Genomic DNA, 18,989 nt, shown 5'->3' with positions numbered 1-18,989 from the left:
CTATGACAGTACAGCTTAAATAATCAAGCTTTATTTTGTATTTTTTTTTTTTTTTGTAATTTTGAAATCCAAAATGGTGCCGAATTTAACCTGGGCAGGTGCTGCATCTCCACTGATGCATCATCATTCTTGTTTTTTCCGCTTTCTGACCTACATGTACATGTTCCCTAAATAGGAAGAAAAAGTGTTGTTTCAGCTCAGCACTTTCAATGCTTTAGTTTTACCCAACACAGTAAATACCAACAAGTATATCCTTCTAATTGGTGTCTAAAAGCGTTTTCTGTTTTGTATTGTGAATCATGTGGCCCTGTGTGGAATATATCTTTCTCATGTCTGCTAGAAAGTATTAATCATGTGTTGATGTAGTAGACAGGCAACTCTGCTGGCTGACACATGCTGTTGTCAGAGTGTGGGGCTGATGGCAAAGTCCTGCTGGGTAGACAGAGGGGAAAGTTAAGGGAGGGAGAGGGAGAGGGAGAGGGAGAGAGAGAGGGGGAGAGAGAGGGAGAGAGAGAGAGAGAGAGAGGTTGTGATGTGTCACAGAGATTAGAAGCCAGAGCAGCCAGACCACACTTCTTTTCCACCTCCTCCTTTTCCCCTTCCTGAGATCTGTTTTTTTGGGGAACTGCAAGGGGCTCATTTTAGGGGGAGGTTATGGACAGGAGGAAAGGGAATTGGAAGGGGAAGTCTGTGTGTTTTGTTGGGGGACTCACTGGAGGACAGACAGACGTCAGTCTGTTTATCAGTGGCAGAAACAGATTACCAATATCTCTTCATTATTCCATACAGACTTGAAATAAGGATTGTTAAAAGAGAGTTCAATAGCAACCACATTTTCTCACATTTAAAGGGACAAGCAGTCATTTTATACCACTAAAATTAAAGGTATATTTGCATATAATTGAAGAGTTTGACTTCATTGTCTCTCAGCTGATTGTAATTAAAATTGTAGCCCTGTTTTTACTCCTGTGTTTAGGAGACAAAGTTTTAACAGCAACAAAAACCTGAGGGAAACATTTAAGAGGCTAGTGATTGTCTTCCTTTCATCCATATGCCAATACATTAATCAGACATGAGCGGCTGTGTCTTTGCCAAAAAACACTTTGCCACGCCACACTACTCGATTTTGTCAATACCAGAAAATTTTAAGCTAGAGAAGAAGTTGCTTCCATGCTTACGTAAAGCTTAAGGTTTGCTTCACACAGAGCTGTGTCTGTCTCTGAGTTCTCTTTGTCTCGCCTCCATTCAGATTGTAGACCTTTTTTGTATACTTAAAATAAACAAAACAAATGTGTTGTAGAAAAACTCAGATCAGCTGAATAATTATTATTTACTATTTTTGGGACAATTTCTTAATTGGAAAAAATAGAATCTCAAAGAACCTGTATGCAGCCAGGGATGAGGACTTTCCAGAGAAACAGGGACATTGTCTCTGGAAAAACCTGTTGATGTTCAATGTTATGAGCCTTACAAAATAAAATTTACCTCCATTGTATCAGGGTGGCGACAGAGGCATCAGCAGCAGATACCTCAAAACCTCTGCAAATAAATCTTCATTGCTAATTTACACTTTTTCTGATTCGGGCAAACTATTGCAAGTAAGATATTTTCGTTAAGACGTTGACATGAGAGTTGCAATAATCTGAGTACCTTGTTTTGGTTCTAATTAATATATTAGAGTGCATGTAAAGTCTCAGAGTGACAGAGCAGTCATCCTGCCCAAGTCAACATAAAAAGTCAACAACCTCTGGCCCTCGTCCACTGTTCCACTCAGGCTGGACTAGCAAGACTGTGAGGACAGAAGGCTCCATTTAACCTGCCTGAGTAGAATCTCCTGGTCAGTTTAACAGAGCTAGTACTTTGTGTGTGTAAATATATATATATATATGCGTGTGTGTGTGTGTGTATCCATCCATCACCTACCTGTGTCAGTAACACTGCTGGGCTTCTCACTACAGTTGATTCTTAACCCCCTCCAAATCCCCCAACCTGCTTCACTCATGCTCTCTGAAAACATTTCTCTGTTATGTACTCTCATTCGTTGTCTTCATTCTCACACATGCACTCTGCCTCAAGTTTGTCCTGAGGGGGATTTCAACATTTTTGCATGTTGTTGTGACTGACCAGGCCCTCGTCAGCCTGTCAGTATGTGGCTGCCTGCTAGTGTTTATCTGTGGCAGAGAGTGGCATTGACTCCCATGGGTGCCAGATGCAACACGCTTGAGGTTGATGAGGGGAACAGGAGGGAGGAGTCTGACTGTGTGTGATGTGCATCAATCCTTCCTCGCCAGCTATCAGTCTTTCTGTGTATATCTGTGCGTGTGTGTGTCTGGGTTCTGCCTGCTGTGACTGACGCCATTGTGCCTCGCCACTGAGCACTCGCCCTGTTCCCACAGCTCAGCCTCTCTGGATTAGAAACACAACAGCTGTATTGTGTGTTGGTGTGTTGGTGTGTGGGCCTGTTTATGTGTGGACATGTGCACTCATTAGCAGCGTGGACATTTGTGTACTGGGGGAGATGTGGCTGAGGGGGTTAGCAGGGACTGTATGTCAGCCGAGCTTCTCACTATCCAGTTATTCTGGCCCCCAGCCCACTGTGTACAGTGTGACTGTGTTGCGTGTTGGAAAGCAGCAGAGTGGAACGAGTTCACATTTGCTGAGATGTTTCTGCAAAACATTCATATGCTAAGAAAGGCATCACAGTTATTGGTTCTATACTATGTATTTGATTTATTTATTCAATTTACACTATTGCAGTGTAGCACTGGTGCCTCACTTGCTGGATGGTATCACTCAGCTTTGTTTGCAATTAATTAACTAAATTGTACCATTGTGCTCTCCACACATTTTCCATTGATACAAAGAAACCACCAACACAACGTATTTGATGTTACTGGCTGCGCATACCATATATTTGTGAATGTGAATCTATTTGGTCCTCATATGACTAATGAAGAATGGATCAGTCATAGGGAAGAGAATGAGACTTTCAAACTACTTGTAATGTTAGTGTTAAATAGCAGAGCTGCACTTGGATCAAATTGAACAAATTCAGAAAAATGCTGATGATAATAAACATTAATAAGCTGCCAGACAGGGTTACAACAGCACCGAAAAAGCATCTCTAACCTTGATTAGTGTGTGTGTGTGTGTGTGTGTGTGTGTGTGTGTGTTCAGGTTTGAGGTTTGCTTCAATTGCAAAAGGCGCCAGCAACTCTTCACCTAGCCAGTTGACTTGTGTAAAACTGATCCGCCAACAAAAAGTGTGGAATATGTCCAAAAGTAGGGTTGCCAGCTAACTGCACAAGCGACACACAAAATCAGCTCAGTGCACAAGCAGCAAACTGAAGCTGTGTTCAGCAAAAAATTTGCAAAAATATGTGTTGTGGAGCATATTGGGCATGCTGTTGGACAGCGGGAAAGTGGATTATGTTGCAGTACTCGTAGGAGTAGTTTGAGAATTTCATATGGAAGCTTACTGTATTTCTGCCATGAAACCATGTTAATATTGGAGTACAGTGTATGTGACATAAATTCAAGCTGACCACAGCAGCTGTTCACTGAAAGAGAAAAGTACCAACATTTAAGAGCCACCTTTCAAGCCTGCAGGGTTTAAGCATATTAAAGCATAGATTTTCAGCAGCATATCCCTTTTAAAGTTTGTAGAATATTGGCAACATTAAAATATTTCATTTTATTACATTATTAATATCTGCTTTACTTGAAAGTACTGTATTTGGCCCAGAAATAAAGAAAGTTATTCTAAATATTAAGTTAAGAATGCATCCCTCATATTAAGTGATAATTCCTTTCTAAATGCAAAACCCATACTGCTTTTAGGCCTGAGATTTATTTATTTTTAGAACCACCTGTAACAATTTACCTTTCAGTGGCAGTAAATGGAAAGAAATATATAATTTTAATTTAAAGAAAAAACCTCTGAGGGTAGGCTGTTGCTGACAGAATCTTAAAATGCTATTGCATATCTTCATTAAACAAGAGTTTGTATAATGATAAGCCAGCACCAGACCAAGGTTATAGAATGAATGGCTTGCTGCACAATAAAGGGTAACAAGGACGATTAAGCTACTCTTTCAGCAGGATGCAATAGGCCCAAGGCTTGAGTGACAATGTCCATCCACACCATGACACAGAATTGTTGCAATTTCACTAAAATACACTATTGGAGTGAATTTTATTCATGATCAAGAAGTCTCTGACTGTCTGAATGTACAGGCTCAGGAAATGAGAATCATACTGATAGACAGGGGGAGGATTATATCTACTCTCTTCTGTTTGTTAAAACACGTCTTTCCTGTAATTATCTGAAAATGCGTACACACATACACACACGCACACGCAGTGCAGCAATTTTCAACTCAACCAGGGGAGGTTTCCTTGAACCCTTGCACTCACTGTACAAAGAGTCAATAAACCTTTGATGTGTCTGTGTAGATTTGTGGTAGAGTTTTCACTGTTGTCATAGACAACTATAACACATCACCTACCCACAGCAGAGGTCATGTTCTAGTATTTTGTGTTTAGTCTCGCAAGCATCTTTGTTTGTTAGGGGTTGTATAGCTTCCCACACACCTAGAAAGGCCATTTTGATAGTCTTAGTCATCACATAACAATAACTTTGCTTACATGTCTTGAGCATTCAGTTTTCAGTAATTACTACTTTGTGGCAGTAGGTAACTATTGGACAGACCTACTTAAATCTGTAGAAGCTTGAGACTGAAGTGCTCTGCTCTCCCAGTCCCCCCCGCCCCACAGCTTGCCAGTTAAACCTCCCTCTCTGACCCCCTTGCTCCTGCCTGTGGACAAGCACGTTTGTTATGTCTGTTTGTGGAGGGAACAGAGAGACACAGTTCCCAAGAGGGGTAGATAGGAGGGAGGTATCTGATGTGTTGCTGAATGATCAGGATCGGGTTGGTTATTCAGAAAATGCTGCGAAACACATCTGTGTGACATGCCTGGTTAATTTTCAACATCACAGCATGTTGCTTGCCATGTGCGTGATGTTGTAAGGTCCCATCTGTGTTCACAGCAAACAGTAATAACCATAGATGAATGCTGAGACCAAAGTGAATTTTCTTAAGTTTCAGGTTGCTCCAATGGCCAATATATGCTGGTTTAAAAAATAAAATCAAACTGTAGTGCATGAAAGGAATAATTCTCCAAAATCTTTTTTTCCGCACAAGAGGTTTGGGTCTCATCTGTTTTTTTACAGGTAAAGAAAGTACAAGTCATGTTTTCTTCAATTTTAACCTATTAAATTTCTGTAACATTTCACTGGAGAGACATTGGCTCTTGAAGAAATATGAAGCTTCTTTGCAACCATCATTGCAGAGGGAACCTAAATATACCAACATCACATTGTCTCAAAGCATTTCTGCAAGCGACAGAATCACCCATAAGTCTGTCATAATTGTAGGAAGCCAAAGAACGCAGAGGCTGGCTTGCCAAATATTGTGGTGATGGGGCCAGTGTTTTGATTAGGTCCACACAACTTTTTTGTTTTGATGTCTTGCTTCTTGTCAGATACCCACCAGCCAAACACAAGTCATGACTGCGGGTGGTGGGTTAGTCTGCGCGATCAGGCACTTTTTTGGAGGTTTGGCCTTGGAGATTGTGCTGTGTCAGGAATCATTTGTAGAGAATTTATAGCCGTTTGTCAATGTGTATGCGTGTGTTTCGAAAAATCATCAGGGAGAGCGTGTTCTTGTGTTTGTGCAAAATGCCGAAAGTATTAACTCTCTGTGTAATATGGGAAATATAAACTGTGTGTGTGTGTGTGTGTGTGCAATACCTCAGCTACAAATTACTGTACATCTGTGTGTGGGTTTCATACTGAAACTAAACCAACTGGCTGTGTCTGTTAGTGTGTGTGCGAAAATAGGTGGACTACCAAAACTTGTGTGTGGTGTGTTTTTTGTTTGCTTCAAGTTTGCTTCAAATTTTATTTTTTTCTCTCTGTAAGACTCTGTAATCGCTACTGATGGACTCTAGGATCCTTCGCTGTGTGTTTCTCTGCCCGTGGTAGCTCTGTGACTCATGCTGAAATGAAGCCAGGTCCGAGACGTAGATGAAACCCGGAAAACACCAACCCTGCCCACTCTCTAATCCAGCCACTCCCTGCTATCGTCCTCCTACTTGCCGACCTCACCAGGACCATCATAGGACAGAAAAAAATGCTCTCAGTTAAGGAAGACCCTCTTGAAGTTTGTTTCAAGGACTTCTTGAGCAACTTCTGTTCTGAAATTGACTGAATTAGGACAGATTTCAATCTGTGGTAGACAAGCTTATTTCTGTAGCCTTAATGAAGATTTACCAGAATATCTGTCTTCCTTCTTTTTGTCACTCTTGTGTGTGAAATTGGGCTTACCTCACAAGTTTCACTGAGGGCCCCAAAGGAATTACCATATCAAAAGTTTGTGTGCACATAGTTTTGTGTGAGAGGGACAGCCGTGGCAGGAATTCCAGACTCTCCTCTCCTTTTCATCATTTTATCCCAGCAGGCTATTTCAAACTTGAGGCCTTCACCCTCCATCAACCCTGTTAGCCTCAACTCCACAGCCCACCAGAGGAGAAACGGAAAAAGAGAGCAGGGCAGAAAGAACATACTTCCAAAGGCCGACTGTAAACAAATAGGGTCATGCTCATGTTGTCTGCTGTTACCTCACAGAAGGTTTCTGTTCTGTTGTGGAGAGGTTTTTATGAACTTCCCCTCAACCCCAACATCACCCACACATGTGAGCCTGTGAGTCAAATTGGTGATGAATCACACTCTGCTATGAGTCTCATTTATCAATGACACATTTGGGGCAGTTTTTTAGGTAGAAACTGGAGAGTGCTGTGGAGACAAAATGAGAAATTGGGGGGAAAAGCCCATGTGGGTTGGGGCGGGGGGCATTAACAAAGTAACATTTGCTAGGCAATTGGATGAGTCTCATCTTTGTGTGAAGATAGCTATTGCATAACAATAGCAAAACACTCTAACATCATAAGTTTAATCCAAGCATGTTTTGTCAAGTGTGACGTAGAAGGCAAGCCTCAGCAGACCCAAAAATAGCCCTGGCATGAGTGTGGACACAAGTTCAATTGAACAGCACTCGCTGCTTCTGGATCAAAGTGACTCATGTTGAAGACATCTCTTGGTCTTTGTGTGAGTGTTTGTGCATGCAAAGTCACCATTTTCTAGAACTAATGTGAGAACTGCAGAATTGCTGTATCGCCACACTGCGAGCATTTGTCTTGCAGCTACAGTACATTTCTTTTATTGCCATCAAAACTGCTTAATTTGCCAATCGGTGTACTTCCTGATTTAGATGCTGCATATAGTCAATGTACCTGAGTCGCTATGCTATATGTGTGTGTGCGCGTCTCTGTCTGTGTGTTTTCGGTAAACGTGTCGGTCAATGTGTGTCCATGTAACGTCCGTGTGCTGTTCTTTGCTTTAGAGTTGGTGCGCCATGAAATACCGTGTCAGAGTGTTTACCGTCATGTTTTTTTCATCATGGGCGTATGTTGTTGAAAGTGGTTTTATTCCCCTGATACATCTATATCATCTCTGTACTTTACTCAGTAGGTCAGATCAAATAAAAATGTATGTTACATAGAAGTGTGAAAGTATGGTTTCATTGAGAGTTTAGTGGGTGTGTGTTTGTTGTGTAATGGTTAAAATATTGAAGGGAGATGCGTTTATTTTTGGTATTTCCCCTACACAGCACCTTATCTTGACATTTGGAAGTTCACTGTTAATGTTTTTTTCTATCATCAAGCACTTGTTACCATGTTACAGTGTGTTTTCTTACCAACCAGCGCTAACAGACCACTGACAGGGTAGTTGAAAAACAGAGAAATAGTATAGTACCTTCTTAAAACAGTCGGCATCATTCAGTTGTAACTTGTATGATGTCATATTTCCCCTTTTTTGTCTATAGAGCCCAACATTATTTTTTTTTTGATGTTCAAATGTTCTTTTATACATAAACAAATAATATATACTTTTGCTATGCTGTTGTTTTGGGAAGGATACCTCAAATTTGGGTATTAAATTGTTATGACAAAGAATATTATAACATATCAGTAACTTTTTAAAGTTGAAATTAAATTAAAATCTTAAACACAAGTTAAAAAAGTAACTTATATTAAATATACAAACTAACTAGAGACCATTATAGCATCTGTGATAAGCCAGTATCTGTCACTGTATTTTGTTTAATATAACATGACCCGCTCACTGTGTGCATACATTCAGCACATCCTCACCCTGAATGACCTGACTCAGATCTACACTAATTTTTCTTTTCATTTATCCTCCCCTTCTTGTTCACCTCTCAGGAGCCGTTGGGGCCCAGTCCCTGTTCTCCATGCCACGGCGGCCTGGCTATGGCACCATGGGGAAGCCCATCAAGCTGCTGGCCAACTGCTTCCAGGTGGAGATCCCCAAGATGGATGTCTACCTCTACGAGGTGGACATCAAGCCTGACAAGTGTCCACGGCGAGTCAACAGGTGGGTTGGGCCCTCTGAATAGTATCTTTAAAACTTCTCCTACACCTTTCTCAGATACAGTATTTACATTTAGAAATAGGCAATAATTAACTGATATCTAATATAGAGCATCTTGCAATGAGCGAGTACACAGGGTTGCAGAGTCTTGCCAAAGGTTAAATGGCTGTTGAATCTATGACCTTTAATTCAGAGATGGTCTCACTAATGATTTGTTTGATGATAATTGTTGATTTGACAGTTTTAACACTATTTATTAAGTCTTAAACATGTCAGTATTTTACCACCTACAGTATAACAGAAACTCAGTTTGTTGTGTGTGTTGTGCAGGGAGGTGGTTGACTCTATGGTGCAGCACTTTAAGGTGACAATCTTTGGGGATCGCAGGCCAGTTTATGATGGAAAGAAGAGCCTGTACACAGCCAATCCACTGCCTGTCGCACCCGCAGGGGTGAGCTAGAAAAAAGACAGAGACACACACACACACACACACACACGAAAACACACATTTCTCTTCAGCGCAATCTGAATGTACTGTAACCCATGTGTGATATCTAGTGAGCATACACACAGACACACAATCTCAACAGCTCATCACTACCTGAACCAAAACACACATAGCACATACATACATGCATGCAGACACACATACACAAAATCTTAACAACCACCACCTGCCTTCACTTAATGCACTCCGCCTTGATCTAACCTTCCTATGTCCTTTCTCGCCCTCCTTCTTTCTTTCCCCACTCAGGTGGACCTGGATGTCACTTTACCAGGGGAGGGAGGGAAAGATCGCCCCTTCAAAGTTTCCATCAAGTTTGTGTCTCTGGTCAGCTGGCACATGCTCCACGAGGTGCTGACTGGCCGCAGCATGCCTGAGCCCCTGGAGCTGGACAAGCCCATCAGCACCAACCCTGTACACGCAGTGGATGTGGTGCTGCGACACCTGCCCTCCATGAAGTGAGCTGCTGATGTTTTTATTTTGCCTGTTTTTCATAAAGGTTCAGACTTATGTGTTCAATCTTTTAATGACAGCTGGAGCCCTGAATAGATAATTTATTGTTAAAAAGTGATCTTTAAAAGGCTTTAACAGCAGACCCATTTACTTACCTAATCTCCCCACCTTCATCTTCAGTCAGCATACATAAAGTCAAAAGATAGTGAACACATTGGAAAAAATGATCACCCTCTGATACTCATAGTAAATACTATATATTTGTTTTGTAATAGTTGCACCAACATCAGCACTCTGATCCCAACGGAAATCAAACAGAGCTTATATGGGCTCTCACAAGGTGCCATATTTGACCTCATACCATCTTCCACTCGATATCACTTTCCTAAGCCCCAGCAAGAGCACAGTCGAACACAATATCACCAGTGCTTTAATGAAAATCTTTTTCAAAGCATTATTAAAAAGTGGTTATATCGACACCTTTCATTAAGGTCTGTTCACAGCCCCCATGGGCCCGATATTACAATGGCATCATGACACATTGGCAGTCCAGGATTCACCAAGACATGTAGCCCATGTGCAATTATTAATGTGTCTCCTGGGCAGAGTAATAAGTGGTCGATGGGTCCAGGCAGTGTCACCACCCTCTCATTTCACAGAGTTTCAGGCCATATTGAAGAGCAGCTGAATGTCACACCGTATAAACACATATTGACCTACATTCTCAATTCAGGATGTGTGAACTAACCTTACATTTCCTGTCATCTCCTGCACCCTTTCATACTTGCCCCATGTTCTGCTTTTCATTTTGTCCTATTTCATGACCTTTGATTGTTTTTACCTCCCCGTTATCTTTCATTCCTTCCATCTCTTTGCTCTTTTCTTATAATTGCTACTTTTCTTCATCTAGGTACACTCCGGTGGGTCGGTCCTTCTTCTCGGCTCCAGAGGGCTATGACCATCCCCTGGGAGGTGGGAGGGAGGTTTGGTTTGGTTTCCATCAATCTGTGCGCCCTGCCATGTGGAAGATGATGCTTAACATTGATGGTGAGAACCAAATTCCACCTTGCATTTATTTTGCTGCAATGGCACCTCAGGACTACAATATGGCCTCACAGCTACAACAATGTAAATGCTGTTTTTATTGCTTACCGCCTCAAACACAGTAAGAACTATGTTTGCTAATTCAGCTGTCCATATTTCAAAATATTCAAATACAGAGATAAATATATATTTGTACCGTAATTCAATCTTGTACAGTCACACAGAAATTGTTTTCTCTGTTCCTCTTTCACAGCAGGGGAAATGAGATTTTAATAATTAAACAGATAGATTAGACTGACATTGAGCCTCCATGATACAGGCTATTTTTAGAGATTTGTGCATGATCAATTTACTTTCAGTGATGTTATGTTTGAGGAAATTTAATAGCTGTATTTAACATAAATCCTACTTGACAATGCCACGCTCATGAGAAAGCTATTTCACTGGCGCTGAAAGAAGATCTGCAAGATACACTCAAAGATTTTTCATCATCGTGGAGGCTGAAGTTGTGGTGCTTTGCTGTGGAACCAAAAGTTTTATGAAGCAGCACACATTCCATGGGCCCGAGAGTGAAACTACCAGATACATTTGTTTGTTACTTTGGTTATTTTAACATTAACAGAAACTCTACTTGCTGCTTGCATTGCTTGTGTAGGATTATGATGTAAAGGCATCATAATGGTGATAGCATCGCTCCTACTCTGCCATCACACGTTATTTTTTTTGTCAGAATTTGTCAGAATGGAGTGTAGTTTGGTAATTGGCTTTAGCACTGGCCTCTGTCAGTAGAAAAACCCTTTTTGATGACTTGGAGTGAGCTACAATTTCAGTCTGATATTATTTGTGGAAAATAAGTGTCAGAAAGGGTGGTGGAGAATGTGTTTTGCCATATGCACACTGCAGGAGGTTGTTGGAGACCAACAAACTTGGAGGAAGGTGGGTTCTTGGCTGGATGGGAACTGACTAGTCTGTTGCTGTGGAGACAAAGGGCAGCTAGTTTGTATGTGTGTGTCTGTGTCTCTGTGTGTGTGTGTGTGTGTGTGTGTGTGTGTGGTTGTGCCTGCATGAGTGAGACTGGTGGGTGTTGCTGGGGTCAGGAGGGTAGCTGTGTGGAGCATTTCCTTGAGACAGCTTTTGTGTGCTTGAAGCCTCTGTCTGTATTTGAATCTTTCCCTCTCTACTCTCTTTGTCTCATTTTCCCGCCCTCTCATCCTTGGAAATCGGTCAAATCAGTTGGTCGGCTCAAGTCTCTTGTCAGCTCTCCAACAACAAACTAGAACTCCAAGTGTTTGCAAAGCATTTGTTTTCTAAAACTTTTGTAAGGTATTGTGTATTGGCAAAGCGAACTGTTAAGCCTATTCGAATTAAATTAATTTAGTGAAATGACAATAACGAGGGGAGGACAATTAGGCGTGATGTCACTTCCTGTTGGTAGTAAGACGCTCTCATGTCTCACGAGGCAAACCAGAGGTGCAAGAGAGTGTGTGTGTACAATCCAGTCATCTGCCATCTTGTTAGGCATCACTCACTGACGTGCTTTCATCAAACACACCGTCAGAGAGAGGTTTCTTACGTCACAACAGCTGAACCAGATTATTCCACAAAAACAAGTTCCTCAACCTCAAACACCACACTCTCTTCATCTGTCTGTCAATTTTTGGATTTCTTTTTATCTTGCTTTGTGTTTTGTCATACCTGTTCTTGTTCCCCCTAGATTTTAATTTCTCTCTGATGTTTTGCTCGGCCACCTGTCACCTATCATATTTTAATTTCTCAGTGCCTCGGTATTTCCTTTTATTGAGAGTAAACAGTGTATCACAACAAAGGGGACTTTGTGCTGCATGAATTGCACTTCCTGTGTTAAATGAGTGTTCGTGCTACATTTTTTAGCATGGTGTGCTGACTACACAAACATGATGTGATACGCCTCTACAAGAGCTTAATAATAGCTACATTGCACATTCAAGAACACACCCTGCATTATAGTTCATCTGGTATTCATGCATTGCTTTTGTTACTTGAAGCTGTGTGTCACTTTGTTGTATGAAAACTTCAAAGTAGATACCATTTTGAATGGTTTTCTGAAGGAGTTATAACCTGGTGAAAAGTGTTATTGGAGTTCTTAAGACAGCCTTTAATTTGCCTCTCACAGTCCAAGTCTTTCCCAATGCCAAACAAAGCCTAACAATGTGTCCATTAGCCTACAATGCCAGGCAGAATCTTTTTACTGCATAACAGTTTTACATTTCTGTTCAGTTTTTCTTTTCAGGCAGATACTCAACATGTATATCGTCCAATTTAAACGTTGATGTAACTGCAGCCAGTGGTATAATGCTGTTGCTTCACAGAATCAAGTTCAGTCTAGTGTTATAGTATATTATGTTGTTTATTTGGTTTTTTTTTGTCTTAAATGACTCTTGTCCTTGCTTTGTCTTGCAGTGTCTGCCACCGCCTTCTATAAGGCCCAGCCAGTCATCCAGTTCATGTGTGAAGTGCTGGACATCCACAACATAGACGAGCAGCCTCGCCCTCTCACAGACTCGCACCGGGTCAAATTCACCAAAGAAATCAAAGGTGAAGACGGGGGTGTAAAATGTTCCTGCATGTGATAAAGAGAGTTAAATCAGATGAATAACATTGTATTATGTGTGTGGGGGCGAGAGAGAGTTTGTTCAGGAACAGGGAGAGCTCATGTCGCAGCCATTCACGCATCTGACACATTCTTAATGCTACTCCAACACTTTATATTATTCACCAGGTTTGAAGGTGGAGGTGACACACTGTGGAACCATGCGGAGGAAGTACCGCGTCTGCAACGTGACCCGTCGGCCTGCCAGCCATCAAACGTGAGTCAGCCTCTGGGCGGGCGAGGGAACAGGAGACTCTGGGGTGTGTGGATAGGATGAGGGCGGGGAACACAGAGGATGCGATCACCAATTCACCACCAAACAAACCAGATAATGGCTGACTCATCTGACAACCATGCGGTCAACATTAGTCATCCGTTAGTGAAGTAGCCGTTGTGTGCTGCTGCTGATCTTCGTTTGTCATGCAGAGTAGAATACCTTGCAGTGTGATCCTTTACTTGGTGTTTACATCACCATATGGCCATCAAAAAGGATGGTCCATATCTATGGTAATGTGCTGTTTATCAATATGCTGTTGGAATACTAAGAGTGAAGATATATAATAATATTTGAATAGTGATTGCAACACTCTTTTAAAGTGTTGTTAATGCGTGCTATGGCTATGATTTTATACATAGTGATTGACTTACATTCAGTTCAGTCAATCTACTTTAATTGCCCTCTGTGGCAGTCTAGTTTTTTTTTTTTTTTTTTACATTTCTCTTTCTCTGCAGGTTCCCTCTACAGTTGGAAAATGGCCAGACTGTAGAGCGTACTGTAGCCCAGTACTTCAGGGAGAAGTACAACCTGCAGCTTAAGTACCCACATTTGCCCTGTCTACAGGTGGGCCAAGAGCAAAAGCACACCTACCTTCCCCTGGAGGTGAGAGAAAACAAGTTACTCCTCTTATTTTTATTGGGTTTCAATTTAAACACAACTCAAGTAAGATGAAATCTGCAGTTTATGGTCTACTGGGCAGCTCCCAGGTGTGCCTGTCTATCAACTGTATAAATAAGAAGCAGGGCAGCTGCAGAAAAAGTATGCACAGAAAATATTTTGCAGGCTAAATAACCATTAACATGATTAAAGATACAACCTTTTCCAACCTTTGTTCAAACTTTTGCCTTTGTTTTCTTGCAGGTGTGTAACATTGTAGCTGGTCAACGGTGCATCAAGAAGCTGACAGATAATCAGACCTCCACTATGATCAAAGCCACAGCTCGCTCTGCACCCGACAGGCAGGAGGAGATCAGCAGGCTGGTGAGTTGGGGACACCTGCTGAATCAAGACACCCTGTTTGAATACTGAATTAATATTGAGTGGTATTTGTTGATTAGTAGGCTGTACTGTAGATGCCAAATACTCCTTCAGCATCAACATACTATAAATTCAAGGCTGTATTATTTACTTGCATACTTGATCAACTCTTTGGATTTTTTTCTTTTTCTTTTGGATGAGCAGGCACTTGAAAAAATTAATAGTGGTTAACATTGTTACTATTATGTAATATATTTTCATACTGAGGGTGAAAAATGGAGTAAAAATGTTGTATTTGTGCATCTGTTCAATGCTTTAAGCATGCACTATCATTCAAGTGGTTAGGTTTAGGTTATACTGTACATTGCTGAAAGTTAGAGCCATTGTTGGGGGTCTAACTTTAAAGTAGGTGGATGTCGAAACAGCCAAAGACAAAACGCTGCCTGGATGGCTAAATACAGGTCAAGAAAGCCTCTGTACCTATAGATGCTATCTAATATGCTGAACTCATAGATTATTATATAGAGTATTTTAGCCTTTTGATTCCAGCATGTTACATATGGATTTGCCATTTAGTTGGACACACACGTCTTGAAATGAAATGCCCGCGTTGCTAAGCTTGGGTTGCCATGCTGTTCATCTTGATATCAAATTGTTTGTTTTGTAATCACCTCTCCCAGATTCTCATTTTATATTGTTAACAGAGGCATGTCTGCTTGCTTGTCCATCGCATTTGGCAATTACTAGGCAGGCCTACCTAGGGTCAACAAATGCCAGAGTCGTAATGGCTTTAATATGTGTGTGTTAGGCTGCTGCAATGTCTGCAGCGTATTGTTTATGGAAAGGCTGACAGACTGTACACTGCCTCTGGCCGCCATCAGATTAGCAATGCACATTTAGTTGTTACCTTATTAAACCACGTCTTATTAAACTAAGGAGAAAAATTGCTGGACTTGCTTACAGTGATGTCTACAAATCATTTAGATGCACAGTTGCTTAAAACTGACAGGACAGTGTGGGTGGAATAGCAGAGGTTGAGAGACAGAAAAGGACAAAACAAGCAGAAAAGCTGTGTCTGTCATAAGTACATAATGATTTTTATAATAAATTTGGATTTCGTGCCAGCTGGGCTGATCCTGTGCTTGCAGCCACTTTGGATTAGGATGCTAGCACATTTTGTGGCATATCACCAATGTACCATTCCATTTTTCCTAGCCACCAACATCTTATAAAATAATAAAAACAATAAAAATGCTCACTGCAGAAGAAGCATGAAGGAAAACTAATACCCATACACACACCAGCAAGTACCCTAATGAGGCATTGCTTTTCTGTAACAAGCATAGGCATAAGGTCTAAAGCAATGATCAGGCATTTTTTAAATATATATGCCCACTGCTGCACTTTAGCTTCATTCTTAAGAGGAATCCGAGCTGTGTCACAATATACTAATTTTGTCATACTGTACAACATCCAAGAAATAATTGTCTACACTGGTAATTTACAACAACTTAATGAAGAAATTACTCTTCTAAATTTAGCTGATGCTCTTAAAGGAATAGTTAAATTTTTTTTGGAAATACACTTATTTGCTTTCTGGCCGAGAGTTAGATGAGAAGATCGATATCACTCTTATATCTGTCCATTAGATATAAGGTTATGGCCAGCAGCTGGTTAGCTCAGCATAAAGACTAGAAACAGGGGGAAATAGCTAGCCTGGCTTGTTTTTACACTTCGGTGTTTGTATGGATTAAACAAACAAGATATAACGTGTTGACTGGCGAGCTTCAGAGATGCTGATAGTCAGTCAGATTTTGTTACCTTTGGACAGAGCCAGGCTAGCTGTTTCCCTCTGTTTCCAGTCTGAATGCTAAGCTAAGCTAACCAGCTGCTGACTGTAACCTAACATTAGCAGACAGAAGTGAGAGTAGTGTTGTTCTTCTCCTCTAACTCTCGGCAAGAAAGCAAATAAGCTTGTTTCCCAAAATGTCGAACTATTCCTTTAACCAAAACAAGCCACAATGGGTGAGCATGTAAAGTATACTTCAGTAGAACACATGGCTACCTTTCAGTACTACAATTGTCTTTACTCATGCTGTCATTAACTACCGTGGCCTGACCTTGTGTCCAATTTTCCCACCCCCTTTCCCTGCAGGTGCGCAGTGCCAACTACGAGGCAGACCCTTTTGTGCAGGAATTCCAGTTCAAGGTGCGAGACGAGATGGCCCACGTGACAGGGCGAGTGCTACCCGCCCCCATGCTGCAGTACGGCGGCAGGGTGAGCACAGAGCACTTTATGGTACCCTTCCTTTAAATCACGCCCATTCTCTCTGTTTGTCTGACACGCTTTCCCCTTCCTCAGCCTTTATTCCACTGTCTCTAAGGGGGACTAACTCACTGGCTTCTGTTTGTACTTCATGGTGTCAGTCTTTCTGGCTTATTTCTTTGTGGTTGAGTCTCAGTAGTGCAAACTTTGATTCCACCTTAAAATTCCTTTATGAATTTTGATGTGAGAAAGAAGACAGGACAGGAAACATTTTTGTCCATCTTCCACAAGGGTTATTTTGAATAATAAAATAAAAAGAATACCCAAATCATAATTGGATAGCTTCTAAAGTATAGATCAGATGTGGCCAAAAACTTTGCCAGCATTTGCCTCATGTTAATTTTCTTCAAATCAAGAGGTGGTTTGAAATAGGTGTCCAAAAATTGGATAAAGAAGCAACTTACTGAGACTGAACCAGTGTTTATTAACATCTGTCTGTTTATCTTCTCTGAGGAGAGACACATTTACATTTGTGTGTGTGTGTATTACTGAGAACTATGACACCATTATGCACTGTATGTTGTGTGCAATACACACACCAAATTGCAATAGATTCCATCACAGTGCGTCATACTACCATTGCAATAAAATTCACATGATAACCACTTGATGATATTTTTTATTCGATTTGAAAGTTAAATGTTTCTCTGGTGCAAATGCATGTGTCTTTGACATTCATTCAGTGTGAATTCATGTACAAAAATGGATGTTAATAAATTTTGGTATGGATGAAGAGTGTGTGTGGGTTCTGTGGGTTTTCAGAAAGTAAGTGTATGTGAGTGTGTGCACACTTGTGATTCTGCCTGTTCAAACGTGAGTCTGTATGAACAGTATGAATGTGAGTGTTTGCCCACACAATCATGAGTACATGTGGTGAGACTGCAATGTTGTTTCAGAACCGCACTGTAGCCACGCCCAGCCATGGGGTGTGGGACATGAGGGGGAAGCAGTTCCACACCGGGGTTGAGATCAAGATGTGGGCCATCGCCTGCTTCGCCACACAGAGGCAGTGTCGGGAAGAAATCCTAAAGTATGATTATTTGCATATAGGGCTGTGACGGTATGGATTTTTTCTTACTGCAGTGAAAAAGCAACGCATCCCTGTGGTTTGGCGGTGCAAAGTGCATAATTTGTGTGCGTAGCGAGTGTGTGGTTGAGCGAGTGGCAGAAAGTGACAACGTGAGCTTAGCAGTGGAAAATGTTAGCAGTGAAGTTGTTAATCTGGCAGTAAATGTACAGTGTAGGTTACGGTGTTTCCTGCCTTTCCTGCTTAGCTTCCAGACCGTAGTCGGGAAGCACAGGGGAGATTTCCTCTGCACTGCTCGCATTCACATTCACTTTTCTGCTGCTCGCGCTCTCTCACTCGCTCAATCACACACATTATGCACTGCCCTATTCCTTAAAGGAGCTACGTTACTTTTATTACAATGATAAATCCAACACCGAATGTCTTCTATGATTATTTATCCGTTTTTCCGTGTTGAAAACAATTATTGTTGTTGTTAGCCATACACTGTCAATCTAATGATGCCTTGGGTTGAGTCTGTCGACCAATCAGAGGCTGTGTTTCTGACTTGTAGACCAATCAGAGGCTGTGTTCCTTACTGGGAATGTGTGTGACAGCTCGGGGTGGGTGATATGGCCCTAAAATAATATCACGATATTTCAGAGTATTTCTGTTCCGTTTTCACAGCAGCTTGGTGAGCTGCATGTGGCGGAGGCTTGTTGTTAAGGACATTGCCTATCGAAACGATACCAACATGGTATCGAATGATACCAACAGGTGCACTTACAACGACATAAGTAGGAGATTCTCTGTCTGTGTTTCTCTGCAGAGCATGTGCTATTGTCAGTAGACTGCACAGGAGGGGTAGAGCGAGGGGAGATTGTCCACTAGTTAATCGATCGCAGATGGTCATATTAAACATTATACCGATGTTATCGTGAACAATATGAAATGGCACACCCCAAGTGACACCTCTGATCTCAAACACATTGGGCGCAATGGAGTAACATGAGCTTGAACCCATTCTCCTATCAATAGATCGGGGGGAAAAACTGGGGCGATGACGGTAATGAGCTCAACCCCGCGGTAGGCATCACATGACCGCAGCCATGCAGTTATCGTCACAGCCCTATTTGCATATGTATTTTTCTCCTGTAAAGTTTTAGAAATTCCTTTTTTGAGATTCTGTTATCATTGTGCATGCAGTGATAATGCTCACTAAAGTATATTCATGATAGTTTAAAAGACATTTGTTA

General features: G+C 41.4%; 1 protein-coding gene across 3 annotated transcripts in view; it reads left to right on the top strand.

Moving 5' to 3' along the window:
• The window catches only part of LOC122881782 (protein argonaute-3), a 37,961-nt gene that overhangs the window by 4,890 nt on the left and 14,082 nt on the right, over positions 1–18,989 (top strand). The window contains exons 2-11 of one of the 3 annotated variants that reach the window (XM_044208388.1): positions 8,347–8,518; positions 8,846–8,966; positions 9,270–9,478; positions 10,384–10,520; positions 12,957–13,091; positions 13,276–13,363; positions 13,879–14,026; positions 14,285–14,404; positions 16,557–16,679; positions 17,624–17,757. In XM_044208388.1, the coding sequence (XP_044064323.1) occupies positions 8,347–8,518; positions 8,846–8,966; positions 9,270–9,478; positions 10,384–10,520; positions 12,957–13,091; positions 13,276–13,363; positions 13,879–14,026; positions 14,285–14,404; positions 16,557–16,679; positions 17,624–17,757 (1,387 nt within the window). Of the gene's footprint in view, positions 1–8,346; positions 8,519–8,845; positions 8,967–9,269; positions 9,479–10,383; positions 10,521–12,956; positions 13,092–13,275; positions 13,364–13,878; positions 14,027–14,284; positions 14,405–16,556; positions 16,701–17,623; positions 17,758–18,989 lie in introns of those variants that run through there. The other 2 variants (XM_044208387.1, XM_044208389.1) reach the window with 2 other exon arrangements.

The sequence above is a fragment of the Siniperca chuatsi genome, linkage group LG9 (assembly GCF_020085105.1).
Source record: "Siniperca chuatsi isolate FFG_IHB_CAS linkage group LG9, ASM2008510v1, whole genome shotgun sequence".
Taxonomy (NCBI): domain Eukaryota; kingdom Metazoa; phylum Chordata; class Actinopteri; order Centrarchiformes; family Sinipercidae; genus Siniperca; species Siniperca chuatsi.
Note: the sequence above shows the minus strand (reverse complement) of the source record. Positions and strands in the feature narration are given on the sequence as shown.